Source organism: Falco cherrug, chromosome 6 (assembly GCF_023634085.1).
Source record: "Falco cherrug isolate bFalChe1 chromosome 6, bFalChe1.pri, whole genome shotgun sequence".
NCBI lineage: Eukaryota > Metazoa > Chordata > Aves > Falconiformes > Falconidae > Falco > Falco cherrug.
The window spans coordinates 43028276-43041555 of NC_073702.1; the positions used below are offsets into that span (position 1 = coordinate 43028276).

Below are 13280 nucleotides of genomic sequence, written 5' to 3' on the forward strand. Positions count from 1 at the left end.
ACACATTCCCCATAGCAATCTGCTGAATTCTGGAGAAGTTTGAAGCCTCCACATATGTGCCCTGACCTTTTAGCTGCAAAGCTTTTCTGAATTTCTGCCTTTAATAAACAAATGCTGTGGTCAGTCCTGAGTTAAATCAAGCCCAAATGAATGTCAAGCTTTGTTTTTCCATTGAATACAAAGTTAAAACACAGACAACCCTACACAGGAAAGAATGGGGAAAGAACCTTATCAAGGTTGCAAAATGAGCCATTAACATGTTAGAGTATGCCAGAATGATGTAGTGTCTGTGATTGAAAGAGGTAATTTGAAGCTAAGCTTGAATATATAAAATAGGTGGCACTTTTATAACATTCTGCAAAACTGAGTCCTGATTTTCAAACTAGGCAGTAAAAGTAATGGGTGGTTTAGATTAATTTGGCAATAATTTCTCTGTACCTCGGTTCCAGCCTGTGGAATGGAGAAGATAATGCTGTATAGTCTCACTAGATTAGGTGATGGTTGTGAAGACAAATGTGTTAATATTTGTAAGGTGCTTAGCTAATTTACTGAGAGCCCAGGAGTAAATTAATAATTTTGTATTCAGCACAACATTTGTGAAGTAAATCAGACAGCAGACCATATGTTGAATGGGTAAGACAGAAAGAGATAGATCTAATAACCCCTCCAGAAGTAATTAAAAGATATATCACTTCTACATGACAGAAGGGACCAAAGTAATGTTTGAGTTTATTAATTTTAGTATTATCTTACTTGCTGGTGAAGGACCCAGCTAACCTTGAATGCAGGGTTTGTGTGAAATATATACAGTTTATCTACTATTCTCATTTTTATTTTGCCGTGTCTCATCTAAAGACAAAATTGTGTCGTCTTTTTTGGTCTTTGAAAGAAGAAATCATCAGATCTTTTAACAATATCTTTTGAACTTAAAATTGTGCTTTTCCATGTACCCTGGGTTTATTGCTTAAGTACATTTTTGAGCAGTGTCTTGTCTTGCAGTTTTCAAATCACTTGCTTTGGTACATACTTACTTTTTCTCATGTTCCATAAGGTTTTTGATGTATGGTTGTTGGGGGTTGGACATGTTTATTTTTTTCATGTTGGCAAAGCTGAGCCTGAAGCATGTTGCTTAAAGAAAACCAGCTCCACATCATTTAATTACTGCATGTGGTTGGCTATTTATATCCTGGTACACATGTGTATCAGAGCATTTTAAACATAAAAGGAAAAAATGAAGTGAAAATAATCAATTAGTTACTGTGATACGAAAACTTGGTTTTGTTTTGCAGTCCTTGTGTTTCACACTGAGTAATAGGCTTTCCTGCTGTCTACTGGTGTATTTTTTCTGTGTATATCACATTATTAAATCATGTTGAGAGTTTTACTGAGCTAAATATCTGCCCTTTTGGAGTAATACAAACTGTTTTGACATGTAAACTGCTTAGAAGGTGAGCTGAGCTTTTATAAGGGAAGAATTCTTAAATTATTTGTAGCATTAATTTGTTTTGAGATTTGAAGTGTATTTGAAGTAGAACTCACCAGCGCCTTTGCATTTTTTAATAGACGAGTTGGAATGAGATAAAATTAAACTGTATTGAATTGTCTTATCTTTATAATTTCAGTGGCCGAACTGGAAAAATTCGTGTGCAGTCCCTGAAAATTGGCTTGATGTCTCTTTCTAAGGGCCTTCTGGAAGAGAAGTACAGATGTAAGGAAGAATGTATTTTATAAAATGCTTACTTTATGTCATTAAGTCATGTACAATGACAACACATGTAGCAAAATTTGTAGTAACACATTTCTCATGCCTGTAGCAAGACAGTTTTCTTGTTAAGTGAAATAAAATTGTTGTTTCTATTCTCATCAGTGACAACAGAGAGAGTAGGATTTATATCCTGACTGGAAAGTTTTGATATTAATTATGCATCAGCATAATGCACAGTATTGCACTCTTCAGAAGCAAAGGAGGCTGTAGCCACGCAGAAGCTGGAGAAGTATTCTATTTGACTGATTCTGTTCTTGAGTATGTGTGTATCTTTACAGAAAATTCAAGCAAGTCAGTGTTGATTGGAACAGATCGATAAGTCTGATAAAGCAAAGAAATACATCAAAATCCAGTAATTGTATTTTATGGTCTATGAGAGAGGTGATCTGAACTCTGAAAATGGTTTTCCAGTATATGTGCTTTCTGCCAGAACTGTACAATTAAAGTTTAAATTATGTTGATTTAAGTAGTCTCACAAGCTTGAAAAACACGGAGTAGTATAGAAATATTTCACAAAAATAATTGCAGGAGCAGAAGAGAATTGAGTAACTTTGTAGCAAACCTGCCTGACAAATACAGAACCAGAGATTAAGCACTATATAAGAGCATCCTAGGTGATGTACAGGTATATACTGTGCACATACCCTAAAAATTGCTATTGTTGCAGTAGTTCCTTGATACATTTTGGAAACCCACGTAAAATGTAAAGGACTGTATTTGTCACGTACCGTTGAAGCTCTGCAACAATTTCTGCTTTCCTTAGAAGCATTTGTAGGTAATGTAATCTTGGTTATTAACATTGAGCAAAAGTACAGGTATCTTATGCATTGGGGCATATTCTGGAATCTGAGTGGCATACTAAGAAGGCATTGGGAGTTTTAGTTTCCCTATGTCATTGGACATATCTGTGGATCAGTCCATAATTAAAAGAGCTTGGTAAACATAGCTATGTTCAGTAGTGACAATTCAGGGGGTAGTCTGCCATTTGGTGTGAATTAAGAAGCTTTTGTAAAGTATAGGAGTTAGACTGCAGATAATGGTAACCCTATCGAAAGATGCTTTTAAAAAACTAAAACCTGGGACTAAACTCACATTAAATTGCTATCAGTAACGAACTACTACACTTACTGTTTACCAAATACAGGCACTGAGGCAGGAGGAGGAAATTACTAGGTCAGATTAATTTTTACGTTGTTGCTTTGTGTCTGCTAGTAAAATAAAAATGGCAGCTGATAGTGGCTGCAGATTTCCAAATCTGTTAACAAGGTGGGCTTTTTTCTGAAGGTTGCAGTGAAGAGTCCTAAAAAGTTAGTACAGAAAAGGTCTCAGGAGACTTTTGTACCAAGTGACCGTAACTTCAATATGAAATACATCTGAAATTGAAATAGTTGCTCAGCTTCTTGAAACAGAGAATTAAGATAATACACCTTTTTTTGTTGTTGCTGTTGTAACTCCTGTTCTGATCAGTGGGTGAGGCTTTGATATCTTTATTGTCAGCTGTATTGTCCTTACAAACCATTAAATTGGCACAAAAAAACTTTTCAATCTGAAAGAAATTTTGTCAAAGGAAAGAAGTAAGTAATAGTGTCAGGTACTGGTTGTTGGCCTTCGGTGGCTTTGCAGACAGCTTTTTGGGGTCCTTGGGCACAGACGGATCTTTGGTGAGAGCTGTCTTGTTTGTTTTGATTGTAAAACAACCTACTCATTGCCTGCCATTGTGAGAAATTTTTTCATTATCTGTTGAGCTTTCAGGTCCTCCAGTGAAAATCATAATGGAAATGGCAAGTATTTTCTGGAAATTAAGTCACTTGGAAGAAAGAGCGGTAGAGTGTTTAGTACAAATTACCTGTATTCTGATTTTTTCCCTTTCTCAGACCAGCTCCTGACAGTTGCTCCTCCTTTTGATCATATTTCTTCTAAGCATTTCTGAGGCGTTGTTGATCCCAGGCTCCTCTGACCATGGCAGTCATCATATGGTTGCAGTTGGAGCCCTTTGCAGAGCACAGACCATGTCTTAAATGTTGTAGTCTGAGAGGCATGCTCTTCTCAGAGTAGTTGGCAGCAAAATGGGGAAGTTTCTTCTTTTAAAAACTTCCAGATGAACTCTTCAATCCTTTGTAAAACTTCTAACCAGACTGCTCAGGTGTCTTCTACCTCAGCCTTTCCAGAGACTAGCCTTTTGGGGATTAACTTGAAGAAACATCATTTCTGGGCTGCTGAGACATTGGGTTTATGAAATAATAGGGTAAACTGACAGGGGACAAAATTTCAGTCTACCAGTGCAGTTGACCTCCATCTTTCTCACTTACCATTTTGGTGAAATGAAGCTTTTGTTCTTTTTCCTTTCTTTAATGTGAAGCGTTTTTCTCTTTCTCTTTTTTGGTTTTGGTTTTTTTGAGGTTTTTTTGGGGGGGGGTTGTTGGGTTGGTGTTGGTTGGTTGGTTGGTTAACAGCCATCTTAATTCACATTCATTTCCATTGAAAATTGTTAACTGTACATTATTTCCAGTATAGGTAGGATGTCCTCACTTGATACATTTTTTTAAAAACTGTTTTGCCAGAGAAACTTCTGTGATTTTTTTTTTCTTTAATTAAGCTTCTTTTTAAGATGCTAGACTTCAGGGTTGACATGAGAATGGATCTTTAATTAAAAGTCCCAATTACTTTAGAAGAAACATTGAAGCCTCAATTAAAGAATGCATATTCTTGAAAATGTTTAAAGACATGCTTAACTTCAAGTACACACCTGGGTGCTCCTGTGAATAAAAATGGACCTGCAAATAAAAGTTGCCGTGAGTTGGTTACACCTATGCTTGTAGGGTGAATAGCCTAGGGCTGCTTTTCCAACAACCTCATCTGGCAGTATCCATGTTATGCTCCCCTTTTTCTCCAGCCCAAGGGGGCCACGTGTGAGCTACCTATTGTAAATGACTCCAGACCCTACTTAACTCTCACATCATTCCTGGTTATTTTGTGGGAGAGTTAGTCAACTTTGATCAAAATCATAATGGGTATAGTGGCTTAAAGATAGAGACAACAGCATTCCAGTGCTTGGGTTTAGACCTTGGTGCTGCGGTTCAGTTCACTGGTATAGAAGTAGCCTTAAAAAATGGAAAAGAAACAAAAAAAACCAACAACATGCACATGACAAAAGTTAATACTAGTTTAGTTCCAAAATACTCAGCAAAATAAACAAAACACTTTCTATTTACCATCAGTTGTTCGTACATTATTACAGGACTTCTGAATGCTGTGGTAAAAATGAAACTTTTTTAACCACTCAATTTTAGTGTCCCAAATGTTCTAGGAAGGTAAATTTAATCATATCAGCAAGTGTTAGCAGCAGTAAAAAAAATGATTTTGCATGTGTGATTATTCACAGCGGGTTTTATGCCTAGTTGTGCAATCAGGAGAAAAATTATGTCTCAGAGTATGGATTTCCTGAGGGACAGCAGGAATTTTATCTTCCCTCCCTTTTTTTGAGTTTTAGAAGTGGAGAGAAGTAATAGCACTGTATAATAACTAGGAGTACATTTGTGTGCTTTTCACTCTTACCTGAGCTCATTTTTAACACAGAAAGCCCAGACTGGCAGCAGAAACAGAAAACACATGTGGAGTTTTATTTAATGTGTAGATTTTCGTTCATATAATTTAATACATAAAAACTGTAGGATCTGAGGTGAAAAAAAAAAAAAACCTACTTGAAAAATCTCAGCTGTGAAGCAGTTCAATTTTCAAGTGATATACATCATCTTTGGAATGTCTTTTTTTCACTCTTATGTTTATGTTGTTAATTTTCAAACCATTTGTAACTGACACTGTGATAGTTTAAAAAAGAAAAAAAAAAAAGAGAAGAAAAAATATGCATCCTGTTTGTAACAGTGCAACATAAGATGTGTGTCATGAACATCTTACTACTAAGACTTTTATTACCATTTTGGTAGGAATTTAATAAACTTTTCAAACAGTTTTAAGTATTCCCTTCTGTACCAACAAGGACACTTCTTCAGGTTGTCCAGCTAAGCTGCAGTTTTGAGCCCTGCTGGATGTCATCCTCAGAATACTAGTGTGAGGCTGAATTTAATTTAAGATTAACTGATATTTTTTTCTTTTTTAATTGTTTCTGTTTTTTTCCTGTGGTTCAGGTCTGAATAATCTTTTTTTTTTTTTGCTACCCCAATCATTCTTCTTTTCCTTTTGGTAGAGTCTCTTTTACAGTTTGAGCTTTATATCAATGTATTTTATGTGTAAAGTCATAAAATACATGTACATATTAATAAGCTCCATTTACAAGAGCTTGTGGTTTCTGACATTGCTGATGGGTGATGTACAGGGTCCCTTTGCCCACTGGCATGGGTGTGGTGTTGGGGTGCTCCCTGTCAGAGCTAAAATGACCCCTTCTCCCATATGTCTACCACTTGAGAGCTCTCTCACCATGCCTTGCTTGCCCGGGAGTAGCTTGTGGGTTACTTTAAGGGGATAGCCCAGGTAGCGAGAACGTTTTGGCTTGCCATACCTTTACTTTAGGGGCTTCTCCTCCTGTGTGTCATATCACACACACACAAAGGCACTGAGGGTTTGGGGAGAAAAGTATACCATGCATGAACTCCCTTGCACTTGGACACCCTTTGGTTATGGCACAGCTGCTAGTGTTAAGCATAAATTTTTTTTTAAGGGAAGTGTTTTGGAGAGTTTGAGCTCTTCAAAGGTATTTGCTGATTTCCTATTTGGTTCAACCCTAGCTAATCATTCCCTTTCCTGCCACATCATTTTCCCTCTATTTATTAGCTCCCCAATCAACTGAAGTTTTAGGGCTTAGGAATTCACTTCATCTTCCTCACACTTAATGCGTTATTCTTCTTTTAGTGCCTGTTTCCACTCAGAGTGATACAAACAGAAAGAATAAAACAGGCATTTTAAAAATTTATTTATTTTTACCCTATCAGATTCCTTAAACGGACTCTTAGAAACTGGAAAACTGTCCCAGCTGCAGCTGGAGAAGCTAGACAGGATCTGGGATTGCCAAAATGAGCCTGCAGCCATGCAGTAATAGTTCTGTCACTGCTGTTGTCTGTGGAGTTTTTTTTCTCACCACTGAGTGCTGAAGATGCTGTAGTATTTGTTTGACTAAGTAAGAAGGGGCAAGAAAATGCAAGAAACTCTAAAAGTTAATTCGGTCGTCTGGATTTCTGTTTTGTGCAAATCCTTTCTTCTGACTCAGCCTCCTTTGCCAAGACAAAAAGTGTGACCAGGCTTTCTGAAGCACACTGACAAAGCTTGGCAGTTGCTCCAAATGGAGGGCAAAACAATTTACACAGTGTAATAACAGAGTTTCTCTTGAGTGTTTCTGAACAAAGCTTGTCTGTTTCTCAATCAGAAGTGCAGTCAGACTGAATTTTCAAATTTCATGTATTTCTAATCTGTTAATGTTTTTTCTTGTGGGAAACATGAAAAGTAGAAGAATAGTATAAATTGATTTTGTTATATTTTTTTTCTTTTAAGATTACTTAGAGCTTTAATCTAAGCCAGCCACTTGAGTGCAAAAGGAAAATGTAAAAGCCAACTGGAATTAATACAATGAGTTCAGTTCCATTTCTTCTGTAATTTGTACCAATCACAGAATTCTAAAATATTTCTGAGATTCTCCTGAAAATATCTTAAACACTGAATTAGTTTCATCTTGTGGGTAAATATTAATGTACACAGCTACAAAGTTCCTAAATCAAGGATTGTTGGCAGAAACATGTTAAAAAATTCAGCTGAAAGTTTTAACAATTAAAAATGTTCAATCAAAAGAAATGTGTTAAACACTTAAGAAATATTATCTGTATTGCAGATGGACCTATTAATTCAGTGCTTTACTCTTAAGTAGGTACAAGCAACGTCTGTCTTTGCAGTGTCTGTATTTGGAGCAATTTTCTTGAATCCCTTTCAGCCTCATTTTTTTCTGTCACTGCAGTCTTCCCGGAAGGTCTACTTACACTGCGTGGCCTCACACCTATCTTAGGAAAAGGGAATCAGTAAGGGGAAAGTACATGGAAGCAGACATGGTTATCTGGGAAGTAAATGTGATTAATGTTAAGCTTGAATTGTCTTGCTGGCTTCTGCTTTAAGCTATTTCACGTGGCCAGCTGTGACTCGTGGTAATTTGTAGCCTCATTTCAGAGCAAATGTGCTTCTGTCCCCAGCCAACTGAAGGGTGGCATATATTTTAGCATAGGATACAGATTTCTGCAATATTATTTCCTTCTTCATAGAATGATAGAATAGTTTGGATTGGAAGGGACTTCTAAAGGTCATCTAGACAAATCCCTCTGCAATGAGCAGGGGCATCTTCAACTGGATCAGGTTGCTCAGAGCCCCATCCAACCTGACTTAATTTTTTCCAGGGATGGGGCATCTACCACCTCTCTGGGCCACCTGTTCCAGGGTTTTACCACCCTTGTAAAAAACTTCTTCCTTATATCTATTCTAAATCTAACCTCTTCTAGTTTAAAACAATTACTTCTTGTCCTATCATAACAGGCCCTGCTAAAAGATTTGTCTCCATCTTATAAGCCCCCTTTAAATACTAGAAGGATACTGGAAGATTGCAATAAAGTCTCCCCCAAGCCTTCTCTTCTCCATCCAGGCTGAACAACCCAAACTCTCTCAGCCTTTCTTCATATGAGAGGTGCTTCAGCCCCTCTGATCACTTTTGTGTCCCTTCTTTGGACCTGCTTCAACAGGTCCATGTCTTTCCTGTGCTGAGAACTCCAAAGCTGGGCACAGTACTGCAGGTGGGGTCTCACCAGAGCAGAGGGGCAGAATCACCTCCCTCACCCTGCTGACCACAATTATTTTGATGCAGTCCAGGGTACATTTGACCTTCTCATCTGTGAGCACACATTGCCAGCTCATGTCCAGCTTTTCATCCAGCATCTCCTCAGGGCTGCTCTCAATCCCTTCATCCCCCAGCCTGTATTGATACCAGGGGTTGCCCTGACCCAGGCACAGGACCTTGCATTTGGCCTGGTTGAACCTCATGAGGTTCACATGGCCCCACTTTTTGAGCTTGCCCAGGTCCCTCTGGCTGTCATCCTGTCCCTCAGGCATCTCAGCTGCACCACACAGCTTGGTCTGCAAACTCGCTGAGGTTGCATTTGATCCCACTGTGTCACTGATGAAGATGCTAAACAGTACTGGTCCTAGTACGGCCCCCTGAGGGACACCACTTGTCACTGATCTCCATCTGAACATTGAGCTGTTGACTGCTACCCTCTAGATGCAACCATCCAACCAATTCCTCATCCACTGAAGAGTCCATCCATCAAATCTATCTCTCTCCATTTTAGAAGGATTTTGTTGGGGGCCATGTTAAAGGCCTTACAGAAGTCCAGCTAGATGACATCCATAGCTCTTCCCTTGTCCAGTCATGTAGTCAGTCGCTCCATCATAGAAATCCATTAGGTTGGTCAGGCAGGACTTGCCTTGGTGAAGCCATGCTAGCTGTCCTGAATCACCTCCCTGTCCTCCGTGTGCCTTAGTGTAGCTTCTAATAGGATCTGTTCCATGATCTTTGCAGGCACAGAGGTGAGACTGACAGGTCAGTAATTCCCAAGGTCCTCCTTTCTACCTTTTTTAAAAATGAATGCAAAGTTTCCCTTTTTTTCAGTCACCAGGGACTTCACCTGACTGCCATGATGTTTCAAATGTCACAGAGAGTGACTTGGGAACTACATCAGCCAATTCCCTCAGGACTCTGAGATGCATCTCATCAGGTCCCATAGACACGCATACTCAGGTTCCTCAGGTGGTCGCAAACCTGATCTTTTCTTACAGTAGGAGAGGACTTTGTTCCCCTGGTCCCCATCTTGCAGTCCGTCCTCTTGAGAGGTGTGGGAAGAGAGGTCGCCAGTGAAGACTGAGGCAAAAAAAATTGAGTATGTCAGCCTTCTCCTTGTCCGTTGTTACCAGTTTTCCAGTCTTGCTCATCAGGGCCAGTATGCTTTCTTTGACCCTCCTTTTCTGGCTGACATACCTATAGAAGCCCTTTTTATTATTCTTTGCATCCCTTGCAAAGTTCAGCTCCCGCTGTGCCTTGGCCTTCCTGACTCCATCCCTACACAACTGGGCAGATCCCTATACTCTTCCTTCTGTTGCCTATTCATTTCCTTCTTGCCCTTTAGTTTGACCAGCAGGTCTGAGTTCAGCCATGCTACTCTCTTGCCTTCCTTTCCTGGTTTCTTACACGTGGGGATTGAGAACTCCTGTGCTTTGTGGAAGGTGTCCTTCCCTGGTGATAACATAGAAAACCTAATATTAGGGGGGCAACATGGTAATGATGGAATAGGACAGAAAGCTGTTCTGATTTTGTGATGTGTCTTTGTTTTGTCACACGGCTGCTCCTAGGTAAAACAGGAGCTGCCACGTACAGTTTTATCACGAGATGCCATAAAAAACCATAATATAGCTCCATTGATTTGGTGTTACTTTTCTCATTTGTGTGGTTACAGATCAAGAAAACGTAGTCAAAAAAGTCAAGATTAGATGAGGGTAAACTATTGTAAATGGGACTGTGGCCATCTGTAACCACGACTAAATTACAGAAGTTATAAAGCCTGAGCTGCAACATTACTGAATAGAAGGGGGTGTACATGGAAATGAAATGAGCTGGTGCCTCTTGTCGGTGTTGCAGATCTCTTCAAGGAGGTGGCAGGCCCCACAGAAATGTGCGACCAGAGGCAGTTGGGCCTGCTGCTTCACGATGCTATCCAGATCCCACGGCAGCTCGGGGAAGTGGCAGCCTTCGGTGGCAGCAACATTGAGCCCAGTGTGCGTAGCTGCTTCCAACAGGTAAGATAACAAAGACTTTTATGTGGAAAAAAACCTTCTATCTGAAGTCTTAAGATTCGCTTCCATGTCGTGTAAAAAGAAGAGAGGAATTTATAAACATCCATTGAATTTTGAAGAGAAATGAATATGCTTCTGCAACTGAATGTGGGAAGTTATTGTGAAAATGCAGCTATAAAAGATGGTTTATGGTTTAGGAGAGGATCAAACAAATTACCTTTAGCAAAAAGAATATATAAACCATTGTGATTTTGACAATACCGGCCTGCTCTAAAAGCTGTTAAAAATTTTTGTAGCAGCCAATTATCCTGCTTTGCATCGTTCCAAGCAACCTGATACTGTGAGAACAACGTGCTTTTCTCTGCTGGAACAAGACATGATCTCAACAGAACAAGAGAATGATGTTGGTAGTAATTTTTGACCTTGTGCATCAAGAAATTATTTAACATTATTTTACTGGCAAAAGACCTTGCAGTTGTATGAAACGTCAAGCATAGACATTTACATGTCATAAGCCTTTATGCAGCAGATCAGAACATGGAATAAAGCTGTCTTACAGCCTGCTGTTCAGCTCCACACTACATGCAGGGGGTTAATGAGGCTGCAAGGAGCGTCTGTTTAAAGAAGATGAGAATTAAAAAGAGGATGTCATAATGGAACACAGCCTAACTCAGACTTTGTCAAGGATGCCTAGGGCTCTGACTGTTTGCAAATGATAACTATACTGCTTGAGTGTATTATTTGAAAGTGGCAGCATTGTCAGAAGTTCTATATGGATTAAAAATTCACTATGACATATATAAAACTACTGGCTTGAATATTTCTGATTTTATTGAATTGAACAGTAAGTATTATAGTGAACTTCTAGAGCATTTTTCTTTTGCCATTCTTTCATAGACGTTTCTACGTCTTCATCCAGTGCTTTGAAAAATTCAGTTGTGCTAGCTTTTTTGAGAACTATTAGATCTATTTCTGGACTCTGAGATGATTGGAATTGGAAGAGAGTCTGACCAGATCATGAATAATTTGGTAGATACTTATGGAAGTTTGTTTGCCCAATTAGCCATGTAAGACTTCTCCTGCTGCTTCAGACAGTAAGGGATGGTGCTTGACACATCTATCACCGATCTTGAGTTGTTCCAGTCATACTGAAATAAATTATTAATTCGTTAGTTGCAGACTTTCCTGTGACAGAGGAATGATCTTTATGTCCCTCAAGAATCTGCCCTCTCTCATGTTCAATTATGGGTGAGGGGTGCTAGCAAGGTAGAGTTTAAATATTTGATGTAATATTATGAGTATACCAATGATGAGGTTGCATCCCTCATCTCATATGAATAGCTCAAGTTCAGGCCCTGGTTGTTAAGAGAGCACAGAGAAAGCAAGCAGCTGCATGACAGTTACCTCAGCCTAGTGAAAACAAGTATTTTGCTGGTGGGGAAAGAGTGTTACTTTCTTTTTGTTGTGTGTGTGGGTTTTTTTTTTTTATCCTGTTCCCTCTTACTGGTAAAAATCAACTTGGACTATGAATAGATTAAGAAACCTAGTGTTGCTTCTCATCACGTGTTACTGTTTAAGAATAACTTTTGTTTTAGGTTGTTTTCTGTTGCTTCCAGTGAGTTCAGAAAGATGACCTCTGTTCTTACTGCTGACAAAGTTGATGAATAGAATACCTTTACAGCTAGGCTTCTCTGGTGGTTACAGCTCAAAGAGAATGTGGAAGCATGTTTGTTTGCTTCTCAAAACAATCATGTTAATACTTGAGCTCTGCTGTATTCTTGCAGTGATTGCCTATAAATGGCAGATTTCTTTCTCTCATTACTTGCTTATTCACCTGTTTGTTTATGCGTGTGTTTCTTTAATGTGCTAACTTGAAACAATACCTTGGGGTCAAAACACAATTTAAAAAAAGAATTGCATGAGTCTCATGGCAGTTAGTAGATACATGCAAGCACTACTGACTTTCAGTGGTCTGGCATTGATCGTAACTCAAAAGACGACCATGTCTTTAGCATGTCTGAACCGAGCCTTTCATGCTCCCTTACTTCTTTCTCAAGTCTTTTCGGTTCAAAGATGGCTTTACTATGGACTCCATTACTCCCTTACTGTGCCCTTCATCTTCGTTACCATCTGTCTACTCTATCACAGCTGTTTAGTCCTCTGTCTTCTTATTAACTTGTTTTCTTTATTTGCATTTTAATCGAGGTTATTTCTTGTGTCCTGTAACTGGTTTTACATTAACCTGACATGGAAAGGGCTGACACTGGTGGTTGGGGCTTTTTTAGTTGAATTCTAAGGAAAAACCACATGTGTGTGTATGCTGGGTTTGGTTTTTTGTTGTGTTTTTTTGTTTTGGTGTGTCTTTGTTTTTTGTTTGTTTGGTTGGTTTTTTTAATTTAGGTGTGGGGTTTTTTTCTCTCCACAGAACCACAATAAGCCGGAAATAACTGTAAAACAATTTATAGATTGGATGCGCTTAGAGCCACAGTCTATGGTATGGCTGCCAGTTCTACACCGCGTGGCAGCTGCAGAAACAGCAAAACATCAGGCCAAGTGCAACATCTGTAAAGAGTGTCCAATTGTTGGCTTTAGGTAAGAGGACGGGAGTTGGGTGCAAGGTTTCTCTGAAAATATATGCATATTTTTAAGTCTTCCAAAAAGTACATTTCTTTGTTTGTTTTTC

General features: G+C 38.9%; 1 protein-coding gene across 6 annotated transcripts in view; it reads left to right on the forward strand.

The window, feature by feature from the left end:
- The window catches only part of UTRN (utrophin), a 386253-nt gene that overhangs the window by 333313 nt on the left and 39660 nt on the right, over window positions 1-13280 (forward strand). For all 6 annotated transcript variants that reach the window (XM_055714514.1, XM_055714513.1, XM_055714516.1 and 3 more), the window contains 3 exons: window positions 1623-1708; window positions 10443-10600; window positions 13023-13189. In XM_055714514.1, coding sequence (XP_055570489.1) covers window positions 1623-1708; window positions 10443-10600; window positions 13023-13189 — 411 coding nt within the window. The remainder of the gene's footprint in view (window positions 1-1622; window positions 1709-10442; window positions 10601-13022; window positions 13190-13280) is intronic.